General features: G+C 36.2%; 1 protein-coding gene and 1 long non-coding RNA gene across 2 annotated transcripts; both read right to left on the reverse strand.

Annotated features, from left to right (window-relative positions):
* Positions 1 to 301: 301 nt before the first annotated feature.
* On the reverse strand, positions 302 to 2339 carry LOC146909003 (uncharacterized). Its single transcript, XM_085727426.1, has one exon. The coding sequence runs from the start codon at positions 1491 to 1493 to the stop codon at positions 540 to 542; it is 954 nt and encodes a 317-aa protein (XP_085583552.1). The 5' UTR covers positions 1494 to 2339; the 3' UTR covers positions 302 to 539.
* A 435-nt stretch (positions 2340 to 2774) lies between these two features.
* On the reverse strand, positions 2775 to 4635 carry LOC146909004 (uncharacterized). The gene is made up of 2 exons (XR_015018834.1): positions 4422 to 4635; positions 2775 to 4388 (listed from the first exon to the last, which is right to left on the reverse strand). It is a non-coding gene; the product is annotated as an uncharacterized LOC146909004 (long non-coding RNA).
* Between the last annotated feature and the right edge of the window lie 9200 nt (positions 4636 to 13835).

Raw genomic sequence — 13835 nt, forward strand, 5'->3', positions numbered from 1 at the left:
TTGTACATGAATGTTCTCTCCTGGACAAATCTTTCTTGATAATTGCGGCTTCGACGACCAAAATGCCCCAGTATGCGAGAAATCTCATTGGAAATTTCTTCATCATCCTCCTCTTCAGTCTTGGATATAAGGAACTCAAAGTCGAGAGAGAGTACAGGGTTTAAGTGTTCAACGGGTTTAATAATGCATGATTTGATTATTGATATAAACATTATGATTATGCAGATATGTGGAGATGATTAAAGGAAAATATTTTTTTGGTTTTTTTGTATTACCATTTTTTCCAGAAAAGCACAAAAATAAAACAAAGTCGGGATCGAAGCGACTTTTTATTAATGATGAAAATACATAAAGCAGAAAGCCCTAAACAAGTTCACTTCCGTTTCGGGTGGGACGGGAGGATTTTTTTTTTTGTTTTGAAAAAACATAAAGCAACAAACAAACATATTATTTGAACAAATGAGTAGTAGAAATAAACATCAACAAAAACCCAATTGCAGCTAATGCATCAACATCAGGTTCCAAGATCCGATAGCGGATTAACTTGCACATTCCAATTCAAACTCTTCAAAAGGTATGAGATCGTCTTCAATCAACCTTCGGACTTCTTCCTTCAAAGGATAGCACTGCTCAGTGTCGTGACCTAATCCCCCTTGATGAAAGGCACAACAGAGGTCAGGTCTCCATCGAGCTGGCAATTTCTTTGGTTTTAGAGGAAGTGGCCTTGTCCGAACAAGGTTCCTCTCAAGCAAATACGGAAGCAAATTGGCGTACTTCATAGGGATCGGGTCATATTGCGGAGCTTTCTGAGCCTGTTGCCGAGGCTGTTGTTGATGTCGTTGAAACTGGGGCTGATGACCCGGATTTTGAACAGCATCCATGGTGGGCCTAACAGCGGCAATAGAGTGAGGAGCCAGATGATGTGGTTGAAGTAGTACTTTTATATCTGGGTCCTCAAAGGACCATGATTCATCTTTGATTAACTTCTGCACTTCATCCCTCAAAGCATAGCACTGTTCCGTGTCATGACCCGGCGCCCCCTGATGGAAAATACATGTGTGGTCAACGCGATACCATGATGGTAAGGGGTTTGGCACACGAGGCGGTAGCCTGGTTTGAACAAGTCTCTTCTTAAGCAAGATAGGAAGCAAAGTCGCATACTTGATAGGAATTGGGTTAAATTGCGATACTCCCTGAGCCTGATTCTGAGAAGTAACCGACTGAGGGGCCGGACTCGGAGGAGTGCGCTGATGCAGAGCCCGTTGTCGAGGCTGTTGCATACACATTGGTTGATATGGTGGCTGAAGCCTTTGCTTGACAAACGGTGGTTCCATTGTAGCCATCAATGAAGATACTAGACTAGTTAACTTCCCTATTTCAACCCGAAGTGTTGTTACCTCTCCGCGAAGTTCATGGACTTCCTGCTTCAGCTGATCAAGTTGATGTGCTTGCACGAGTGTTTGCATATGCGAGCCGAACTTGGATGAAGACATCGGACCACTTTACTGACGGATTGACCTTTGGTAGACAGAGACAAGACGTGAGACACATACCAGAAACTATGAATGCACATGATGTATGAAATGCTTTATGAAAAAAATGTACCCTTTCTTTTTTTTTTTTCATCGAAGGATTTGTCAAGATGAATTGTAAACATCGCAGATGAACGTGATTTCTCTTGAAAATTTGTAAAGATATTGCAATCAGTTCTATTTTCCTTTCAATGTGGAATATTTCTGATGTTCACAAAAACTTATCTAAGTCCTTCGATGTTTTGATGAGAAAAGTTTTTATGCATGTATGCATGTATGCATGATTATGCTACACAAATGGTGAAAACACAGTGAGGTTAGACCCATAATGATGGAGTCAAGGGTAAGAACGCCATTGGTAAGGACTACGGTTTTCAATTGTATCTGTATCACGGGTTCTACCAAGTTCCCAGAGTTATCAACCACTTCCGAACACTATCAGGTTACGGAAATACTTCCGTTCCTATAATGTTCGTAAGAAAGTCTCGTCTGAGTGTGGTATCGCGTGTCAACTAAACCAAGATTACTCATGATTAGCCACCGCACCACGTCCTAAAAGGCCAAGAGGGGTTAAAGGTAACTAAAGGTCCTCAACTTTCGACAGTCACTTGAAAATAACATGCCAAACACGAATACTCATGCCAACATAGTATACTTCCAAGATCCCTCAGTTGAGTGGGGTTATCACATGTGTCACAAACCAAAATTCACTCTTGGCAAGGCACTATGATTATACCACCGTCCTATCTTAAATTTCTCTCAAGTCCGGGTGTAGGACTTATCTCACCTCTTACGTTAGAAGAAAGAAGGAAGAAGAAGGGAGAACATACATACAGATATTTCCATTTTTTATTTTTTGTTTTTTTTAAGCAAGTTTAAAGCACAAAATTTTAAACAAAGCCAAGTTAGGCTTAACCCACTTAAGACAAACATCCCCAGTGAAGTCGCCATTTCTGTCGCGCCATTTTTCGGAGATCAAGCCATTTCATTAGCTTCTGACTCACTAAATTGGTTTCACGACTGAACATTTAATTCTTTTCAAAAAGAAAGTGGAAAAAGGTTCAAATACCACATTTTTAGGGATTAAGGGTTCGGGGGTTGGTTATATTTAGGGAAGGTGTTAAGCACCCTAAATATTCGTAGTACTCTACGAGAACCTCTTGATTTTATTTAACTTTTGTGCTATAAACTTGCTTGCTTAAAAAATGGAATTTGCAATGATGAAAGAAAATAGAGACCTAATTTATCTACATTTTTATTGATTTGGAAGGACGCGTGTCCCTTGCCTACGTACCCGTGAGGGATCAAAACCTCGTAGTTCGGGGGTTGGTTATATTTAGGGAAGGTGTTAAGCACCCTAAATATTCGTAGTACTCTACGAGAACCTCTTGATTTTATTTAACTTTTGTGCTATAAACTTGCTTGCTTAAAAAATGGAATTTGCAATGATGAAAGAAAATAGAGACCTAATTTATCTACATTTTTATTGATTTGGAAGGACGCGTGTCCCTTGCCTACGTACCCGTGAGGGATCAAAACCTCGTAGTTCGGGGTAGAAATTGACGTTTGATTTGTTTTGTGTTTTTTAATAGTTTTTGAAAAAGGTTTTAAAATGGAAAGCCAAGAGGCAAATTGGAATTTGTTTGTATTTTTGATATTTGAAAGAAAATAGACTCAAAGTAGAATTAAATTGATTGATGATTTGATTAAGAAAATAAATAAAATGAACGATTACTTGATTTAAGATCAAGGTTTGTTTATGAAAATATTTTTGTGATTTTTTGATATATTTGAATGCTTTTTTGTTATTTTGAATATGATATGCAAATTATATAAACAGAATGAGAAAAATAATGTTAAACTGAAATATAAGGTTATTTTAACCCGGACCAGAATACTCTGGAGAACGACTATATAAGCATAAGCATAATATTAACAGTTGATTTAGGACCAGAGCACTCTGGATTAATTTAATTAAACAAGGACCAGATCGTTCTGGAGAATAATTAAATTTAAACAAAAATATATTATTAACAGTTAATTAGGACCAGAGCATTCTGGATTGAAGTGTGTAGTTAATGACAAAATTTAAATATGCATATAATAATAGTAGATAATAGAATGTAATGCGAAAATAAAATAAAAATGCATGAGAACTAAAATGGACCAGAGCACTCTGGATTGAGGTGTGTATTTAATGACAAAATTTAAATATGTATATGATAATAGTAGATGATAGAATGTAATGCAAAAATAAAATAAAAATGCATGAGAAATAAAATATAAAATGCATGAGAAAATTAAAATGCATGAAAAATAATGTTAGATGCAGGGGGTGTATGAAGTGATATGGGGGGTGCAGGAAGTAAAATTGTAGAGAACAACAAAGAAAAGAAAAACACACGCTGGGCTTAGCAAAATATAGTAATGGGCTAGGGTATATGGGTTGATAGTTGGGTCGGTTATGGAGCAGATCCATGGGTTAATGGGTCAGGTTAATGGCTAGTATAAATAAATATTTCAACCCCAAAAATCATTTCAACCCATTCTTTCTCTCTCTTCTTTCCCTTCTTTCACGTTTTTTTTCCCTTCTCTCTATCTTCTTCTTTCTTTTCCGGTCACCGGAGGTGGCCTCCGGCGCGGTGGCCGACCACCGTAGGTGGCGGCGCCGCCGCTAGAGTCACCTCCCTTTTCTTATTTTTTTTTTGGTTTTTCTTCCTCTTTTCTTCTCCTTTACCCACTTCTTAACCTAAAATCTCCAAATACTAACCCTAAACCTCTAGATCTAGGTTAGAAAATACTACCTTTTGTGGAATTTTGTTTTGGATTTGGAAATAAGTTGCTGTTGTGTGAAACCTTCTGTTTGGTTTGCTATTTAGGAGAGAAAACCTTCTGTTTGGTTTGCTGTTTGTGAGAGAAAACCTTCTGTTTGGTTGCTGTCTGTGAGAGAATACCTTCTGTTTGGTTGCTGTCTGTGAGAGAAAACCTTCTGTTTGGTTTGCTGTCTGTGAGAGAAAACCTTCTGTTTGGTTGGCTGTTTGTGCGAAAATTGCTGTTTGGTTGGCTGTTTGTGCGAAAATTGCTGTTTGGTTGGCTGTTTGGTGATTTTTAACTCCTCTTGTGTGTTATATTTTTTTGCAGGTTTTGTGATGAATTTTTGTGTAGAAATTGTGTGTTTGATGACTGTTTGGATCGATAAAATGGGATGGAAATTATTGTGCTGTGAAAAATAAAAATGCCTTACAGGTTGTTGTGTTTCTAGATCGAAATTGGCTTGGAAAATTCTCCCCTTTGTTGGTTGCAGGTGCTTGTTATTTATAGAGGGATATGGAGACATTGTGTCTGTGAAGGCAGTGACAAAAACTGCCTTTGTGTGGGATTGAAGGAACACGACAGCTTGCTTGGTGCTGGACTTGGATATTTTTGGACAGATTTTGGACTTAATTGGATTTTTGATATAATAATAATAATAATAATAATAATAATAATAATAATAATAATAATAATAATAAATAAAAAAAAGTAATTAACCTAAAATTTAAAATTAAACAACTACAAAAAATATATATATAAAAACTAAAAGTTAATAATAAAAATTGAGAGAAGAGGGCCCGACTCGGAACCAAAATATGAGGTATTTTAAAATACCTCTCTGCCGAATTTTTCGCTGAAAAGTCTAAGACTGATCAGGGTTCGAGGACACGTGTCTGTAATATCTTGGGTCAAAAATTGGGGTATGACAGTTCCCAAGCAACAGGGGTATTTGTGTATTTTAGGTGGTTTCTAGAGGTTTCTAGAAGCTTAGAAGGGCGGTGCCTCAAGGCGAGAGCGCCAAGGTCTCAAGAGCCCTTATTGAGGGCGCCTGAGCCCTTCTGGAGGTCTTAGAGCCTTTCTGGAGGGCTTCTAAGCCTTTAGGAATATTATGACGGTTCACAGCCCCCCAAGCACGAGTCTTGGGACAAGGCGAAGTGATGACAACATGGGACTGGATCTCCTAGAGATCATTAAGTCTTTAGAAAGGTTTTGGTGGTTCACAGCCCCCCAAGCACGAGTCTTGGGACAAGGCGAAGTGTTTGAATTTCTTAATGCTTTTTCCTTTGGGCGTTGTCGTCCGAACTTGGAGAAACCCCCTAGGGTGATTTTACGTTTTCTTTATAGACCTCCATGGAGTATCTATTCGAATTGTTTTTATAGGTTGATCAGTCACAGCCCCCCAAGCACGAGTCTTGGAACAAGGCGAAGTGGTTTGTATCGTTGTGACGAGTTTACTTTTTTATAGCGATTCCTCATTAAATTTGCGTCGGTTTTGTTTGCTGAATTCGTTTTTGGAGATTTACATAAACGATTTTATTACTTTTGATGCTTCGGCGATTTGCAACAATTTGAATTTTGTCGTGCTTATTTTCTTGTATGCTCCGGTGACTGTGTGAGCTCAGATTCTCAACATTTGGCGTGATGTCCTGGCGACTTTTGTCGGTTGATCTTCATTTGTTTGGTGTTTGTGACTTTGAATATTTATTCAAGCTATGTTTGATGCGGTATCCCTTTCTTCTGTGGCTTGATTTTCCACGAATGTTAAGTAATTTTATGATTTTATACGTTGCTTTGATTTCATTCTGCATGTTGGTGCTTTTGGTTGATTGTTGATGGGATGCGGGAGTCGTTTCTTTAAAAGTGAGCGTTTCAGCAACTACGTCTCTTTTGTACATCCGATTAAATCTTTATCAATCAACTGGTACCTTTCGGCGTCCTAAAATGTTGACATAAGCACTTCGGCGATCATGTCGAGACGCCTGGCGTTTATTCTTTCGGCGTTTATTTTTTGTTTTCAAGAGAAACCCTGATGGCGGGCTGTCCAATTTATTAGTTTACACTTCCAACTCTGATGGAAGGCGCTTCCCACTCTGAGGGAAGACATTTGCTTCCCACTCTGAGGGAAGACTTTTTATTTTACACTTCCAACTCTGATGGAAGGCGCCTCCTACTCTGAAGGAGGACTTTTGCTTCCCACTCTGAGGGAAGACTTTTTTTTTTACACTTCCAACTCTGATGGAAGGCGCCTCCTACTCTGAAGGAGGACTTTTGCTTCCCACTCTGAGGGAAGACTTTTTATTTTACACTTCCAACTCTGATGGAAGGCGCCTCCTACTCTGAAGGAGGACTTTTGCTTCCCACTCTGAGGGAAGACTTTTATTTTACACTTCCAACTCTGATGGAAGGTTAGGCGAGTTGTTGTGTCGACCCAGCCAGAGCCTTTATCAAGGTTGGCGTTGTGGGGCTCGTGGATCCTTTATCTTCGTGCCATTGGTAAGTGAATTCTGTTTGCATAATAGAAGAAAAAATGCGGAGAGAGTCATATATATGAAAAAAGGAAAGGGCGCCTCGTTAAAAACCTGCAAAACAAATCTCAAAGGTTGAGAAAGGTTAGAATAACTTCGTGTTTCATCTTTATGTTCTTAATGGTGGGACGATTGCTTCCTTGCATTTTTAATCATGGCGCCTTGTTTGGTGAGTTCTTCTTGTTTTGTTTAACCTCGCCCTTGGCGGGCTTGTCTTCCTTCCAAACTTTATTCATCTGAAATATAACGTTATTTCCGAACTTCCAAAGTAAATAAATAAATAAAAGAGTTTTAATCATTTGCAATTATATTTAATGGGAACTAACTGTTCTTTGTCTTCTTTTATTTAGCTCTTATTTAGCTCGCCTACGCTTTGTACTCTTCCTTTTCCTCTCCACTCTTCTAATTGAATACCTCGCCTATTAACTTATCATTCTCCCATTAAATCCGAACTAACTCGCTCACTCCATTATTTTCTATGTCTTTTCTTCAACAAAAAGTCTCTTCTTAAACCTTTTAATAGAAATACCGAATTTAATACAACTAAGCTTCCTTTATCATGTAGCAGAAGTAGAACCGTGCCTCCAAAATTAGTAACAGTGGGAACATGGTTAATTTGAAACTAATTGAATAAGTGCTATCTTGGCCTTAAATCACCGATGAAGATAGAGAAAGAGAGGAAGTACCTTGGCAAAGGTAGTGCTCAACGAAATTTAATGGAACAATAGTACCTAATACGAGATGGCTTCAAGGGAGCTGTTTTTGTAGAACTCGCCATGTTATCGCACCGCTGGAGCTAATTCACCAACCAATTTTATTGCAATTTATAAACTGATGTTGATGTGGATGAGTGCTACTTCACCAAGCCAACCGTTCATCCAACCTGCCGCTTTCGTCGACGTCCTCGCCCGACCTTGTTATGTTGAATTCCTTTTACAAAGATGTTACACACATACTTGAACAAGTCATGTTAGCCACTTTCAAATCAATTGTCAAACTCTTTAACATCACAAATACGACTTATATACAAAAATTTATGATGATAACAGGATATGCGTATTGGCGATTACATCATCGTTAATCTTAAATATAAAGTTACTTTCGAACTTCTAAAATAAAGGCGTCTCCATCATCCTATTTAATGAGAACTAATTACTCCTTGTCTTCTCTTATTAATTCGCCCAAATTTTCTACTCCCCTTCCGACATTTTTCATTCTACTGCTAATCTTCTTATTTGATTATCTTGTGCTCTTAAACCTTTTCTCTCTTTTATTAGATTGGAAACTAAGTTTTCCCGCTACTTCCTTACTAGCTCACCTATTTCGTTCTTTTATTTTATACTCCTTTTCTTCTTCCTATTAATCTGGATCTATCTCGCCCTTCCCTTTATTTTTGGTCCACTATTTTTATGTCTTTATTTCCTCCTATGAAGTTGGAACTAAGTTTTCTACTCAATTTTATTCTCCTACGTGGTTCTTATGTTGTTAATCTATTATACAGTAAGTTCAGTTCGCAAAGTAAATGGTACATGAAAGGGGTTCCCAGGAAAGAGAGGTGGGTCACTTGGACCACTTAAATACCAAGCTTTCCTTGCCAGAATCCCTCTCATGTGATCTTTTAACAATACTACCCTTCACTTGTGCTATTGGGCACCTAGAGTAGTTAAATAATTTTCCTAATGATATAATTTGTTTTATAATAAATACAGCTACAACTTTACTACTCCTCTTCCTTATCTTAAAAGATTGAGACTAATTCTTCCGCTTAGTTATGTTGTTTTCTACTCGTCCCCTTCGCCGATCAAAAACGACTAGCTCGCCCATTCAATTTCCATATAATCTATTCTTTTCCTTCACCTATTCATTCGAAACTAACTGAACAATTTGATGGGTTGATAAGAATATACTACTTCTTAATATAATTATTATTCTGATTTAGTTAATCCGCGTTTAATAACAACTAACAAATAATTCCTTCGTCATGTGTTGATTGCGACATTTGGGAGTATTGTAGTGCCGCAGGAAGACTTGTCTTATGCTTCAATTGTGATAATAATGTTCAACGATATGAGTATGAGGTATTGAATCAAAGAAGGTTACTATTAGCTAAATCACGAAAATATTACCTACGAAAATTAATTGTGAAAATCTGGACTGTGAATTATTATTCTGAAGACTCGCAAGGTTAGGCATATAATTCGCAGCATATGAATTGGCGAAGTAGACAATTTACCAAAGTACAACTTCATAGTAGACAAAAGGAAAAATAAAACCTGTTCTCAGTTGTGTAGGTGGTCTCTGTGGTTACCGTCGAACACAATGTCCTTCGTCGGCATTAAGTTCTGATGTGCTCGAGGCGTTGTCGCGCACGAAAGCGACTTCGCAACCCACTCATGGGCGGTCTCTCTTGGACTGCTATCACTTCGAATCGTTACCGGGCAGAATTCTTTCGCCGGGCGTTGGATTTGTGCAATTCTCGCTTTATAACCTGCAGAGACGTTTGACAAACAAGCACAGCACAAGCATATTTGTACACCAGCGCTAATAATTCAATTCATTGTGATGGCGTGTATAAGGATCAATATAAAGTTGCTACTGTGTGTTTCAGGAAATTCATTTACGCTACTTTAGCTTTCCAATTCCACATGTATCTTTAAGATAATTGTTATAGCATATGGTGCATAAATATAACTTGATTGACTCTTTCGGTTATAACATCTTGGGCTGGATATGTCAAAGGCCAGTACCACATATCATGAGCTTGTATACAGTAAAAGAATAAAATATAGAAACACGTTTCTCTGAAAGCTCTTCAGTATCGTTTTAAGAAAATATCGTCACTTTTTTAAACAAATAAAATATAGGAACCGACTTTCTAATCGATCAATTTACGTAACAAACAAAAAGGAAGAAATACGAGATCAGGTAATTAATATGAAACCAAATTAAATCCAAATTGACACAAAACCGACTGCAAATATAGCGATTAAGTTTATCGTTTTATTAAATTGAGATCATGGTCAACCAAAACAAGGCCGACCAAGATTTTTCGTATTTAAAATAACTTGATGGAAGTATATCGTACAAATGAACGACGAGATTTTACACCATAAAAAGGAGCAATAAACTTTGAATGAATAATAGAAAGATTAAACCTGATCGACATGATAAATTAAAAAAGAGGCGTGGTGAAGCCGCGACGGCAGAGGAACCCACTTTGTGATCAGCAAAGGCGAAGGATGGGCGATTTAGAGTTTTTGCGGCTGGATCATAGTAGGAGGCTCTGATTTAGGATCGATAGGTTTAGGGTTTCCAAATCACGATTCGCGATTCAGAAACGTGGTCGAAGGCTAGTTTTACCTCTTCCCACAGACGGCGCCATCTGTACTTGCAAAAAAGTGCAGTAAGGAATACTAGGATTCTAGGGTTTAGACTGATGATTAGATGCCTTGAGAATGCTCTCAAGAGTAGTATTTATAGCCTGCTATGGGCTTGGGTTTCGGTTGCTTGGTTCCCAAGCAACAAGGGTATTTGTGTATTTTAGGTGGTTTCTAGAGGTTTCTAGAAGCTTAGAAGGGCGGTGCCTCAAGGCGAGAGCGCCAAGGTCTCAAGAGCCCTTATTGAGGGCGCCTGAGCCCTTCTGGAAGTCTTAGAGCCTTTCTGGAGGGCTTCTAAGCCTTTAGGAATATTATGACGGTTCACAGCCCCCCAAGCACGAGTCTTGGGACAAGGCGAAGTGATGACAACATGGGACTGGATCTCCTAGAGATCATTAAGTCTTTAGAAAGGTTTTGGTGGTTCATATATATATATATATATATATATATATATATATATATATATATATATATATATATATATATATATAGACACACACACATTCATATTGTGTTTGTTACACTTTTATTTTAATATTTGAATTTATTCTTATATATTCGTTATATGTACAATTTGTATTGAAAATTGAGGGTAATTTTGAAAAGAGAAAATGTCACTGCAAAATAGGCAAAATATGTTATATAGTATAGAGAATAGATAGTATAGAAGTATAGATTACTATTATATAGTATAGAGAATAGATAGTATAGAAGTATAGATTACTATTGTTGTTTTTTTGACTGGTTTTCTTCTTTATTTTGTGGTGGTCAGGATTTGAACCCCGAACCTTGCATATAAAATACAATATCCTTACCAGCTGAGTTAAGCTTACGAGGACTTTTGACCGATATTTTGTTATTATAGTTGAAATGTCTATATATGAAAATAAAATATTAAACCGGTAAAAAAAACAATTTTATAATCACGTGGCAAACATATTTTCAAACAAATCATTATTTTTTCAAATTGAATGAGAAACAAACAAAAGTAGTGGTTCGTTGATGAATGGGCAAGAAACTAATTTAACTTTGGAATTTTCTATATCTGGCACGATATTCTTGACTGGTCTCGGAACCTCATTGTGTTTCTCTCCTTCAGCATCGTATCGTATGTTTTTTATTTGAAGGTGTAGTGTCATAAACGTTACTACAACTATTACTCTAACCTCTCTAACAATAGAAAATTAATTTTTTAATTCATTCAATAAATGATGTATTTAATGTATATTAAAAAGAGTTTAACGGTGTTGGGTTGACACTGCAAAACAATTTTGAACACTCAACCAATCAAAACATTTAAATTTGTCACATAAATTATGTACAAAATTGTTTTGGACCGTCAAACCACCATTAATCATTTTATTTGAATGAATCTAAAAGTTAAACTTTCTATTATAATAGAGACCGAAAAAGGTAATATGTTAAGTATTGTATTAAAATTAGAGTTTTAAAGATGAGATAAACTATGTGACATATCCCCTTTCAAAGATGCATAAGTGTTTTTGAACCAATGAGACATCATATTTTCAACAGAATCGTTTACAAAACTTGTTAAGCTTAATTTCCCAACATAGTGACTAGACTATTTTCATGGTTCAAATCCCTTGTTTTATCTTATAGGTCCGATGGTAATCTTCACCTTACGGTTTGTCAATTGGTAGACAATCAATCGAAGAGTCCTCGTAAGCTTTACTCAATTGGTAGGAACAAATGCATGGTATATGCAGGGGCTGAGGTTCGAATCCTGAAGACCTCACTTCTCCACATTTAAAATGTGTAAACTCCAACCACTAAACTACTTGATAAGTAAAAATCAATCAAAAGACAAGATAATATAAACATCAAGTAGAAAATAATCTAAGAAAATACTTGCTTTGTTGATAAAGAAGCAAGCAAAGTACAAGAACAATAAAAACCTAAGCTCTCCTTGAGAGAATAAAATTGATGGGATCCTTGCATGTGCTCAAGCGGTGTGTTAATATAGGCCATAATGCACACAGTTTCCAATAACATAACGTGTCTCACATCCACAGCTACTAGAGGCATTCATAGTGGAATTGGATCGTCCATAATTTGGAGGAAACCCATGTTTTTTTTACTCCCTCCGTTCCATATTAGATGATCTGGTTGACTCTGATACACATACCAATACATATTTTTTTATCTTTAATATCTTTAATTATTAATTTAAAAAAATTATGAAAATTTAATATTTTGAAAATATTGATCGAGACGAATCCAACATCTTATATAATATTATTTATCTTTGTATATTAGTAGAAAAATATGGTCAAAGTATGTAAGGTCAAAAATGCATATTGTCAAACATGTAATATAATATGGGATGGAGGGAGTAATATGCGGTCAACATTATTGTAGAAAAAAGGACCTAAAGTTGAAAATGGTTGAGAAGAAAGAAAAAAATCAGAAGAAAGTAAAAAAGTTAAGATACTTTGATACATTAAATTGAAGGAAAATTCTATGGTGAAGTCATGAAAATGACTTTTTTAGTGAAGTTAACACTATAACATCAAAAATGTAGTGAGTAACACCCCACTATTTGTACAATGGCATCAAAAGTTCAGTCCTCATAGTATCAACAATTCATCAGATTAACAAGACTACACTTAATCTAATTTTATCCTACCTTGTTTTAAGCGTAACACCCCACAACGTGTACTTAAGACTATCACATAATATCATCAACTCTATTTGCATGTTAAAGATTCCAACGATAAAATAGTACCTGTAAGTCCAAGATGTTGCAAGTATTACTAGATGAATTACTATTGATCATTAATCAGTAATCAACAATTTAAAAATGAATAAAACATTAAGATTAATATTAACTTTTTTAAAAAAGTCACTTTTCTTATTGCACCGTATAAGCTCCCTAAATTGAAACATATATTACAAATATATAGAGTCAAACCATAAGTTTCTCTCTCTTATAAAAAGAGAAACAACACAAAAGTAATTATTAAATTAGAAAAATATCAATCTCCAACGATTGTGACTTGTGCTGCCACAAACAATTAATGTGTGCACGATCGGTTAGAAGGTTTGCCAGAAAATCCACAAAAATAACCTTTACCACAAGAGAAATGATATTCTAACAATCATTTTGTGACAACCTATGTGACAACTTTATCTCTCATACTCACATTATCTTTTTACTTTCTCTTTCTATTGCTTTGGTTTCCGTGTCACTATTTACTTTTCCTTTGAAAATTGGTGGTTGTCACAAAAGTTGTTGATTTTTGGTTGTTAGAATATCATTGCTCTTACCACAAACATGTGGTTTCTTAAAATCAGTGGCGAGAGTATTGGACTCATCTGGACATCTGAGGTGTAACTGTGTGATTGTTAATCTCTACGTGAATAACCATATAGTAAAGAGTAATGATATTTTGACATCCATTTGATGACAACTTTGTTGACAACCTTGTTTTTCTCACTTCTTATTGGTCAAAAACAATGGAGAGAGAAAAAAGAAGAGAGAGAATAACATCATGTGAGTATGAGAGAGAAAGTTGTCCAAAAGTTGTCAAAAAGTGATTGTCAAAATATCATTTCTCTATAGTAAA

This window comes from Medicago sativa, chromosome 7, assembly GCF_051527215.1.
Source record: "Medicago sativa cultivar Bolivia chromosome 7, Bolivia_mono, whole genome shotgun sequence".
NCBI classification, from domain to species: Eukaryota; Viridiplantae; Streptophyta; class Magnoliopsida; order Fabales; family Fabaceae; genus Medicago; species Medicago sativa.

What these genes read in the sequence shown, in the direction of transcription:
- LOC146909003 (XM_085727426.1), bottom strand. Translation starts at nt 1,493, where the DNA reads ATGTCTTCATCCAAGTTCGGCTCGCATATGCAAACACTCGTGCAAGCA.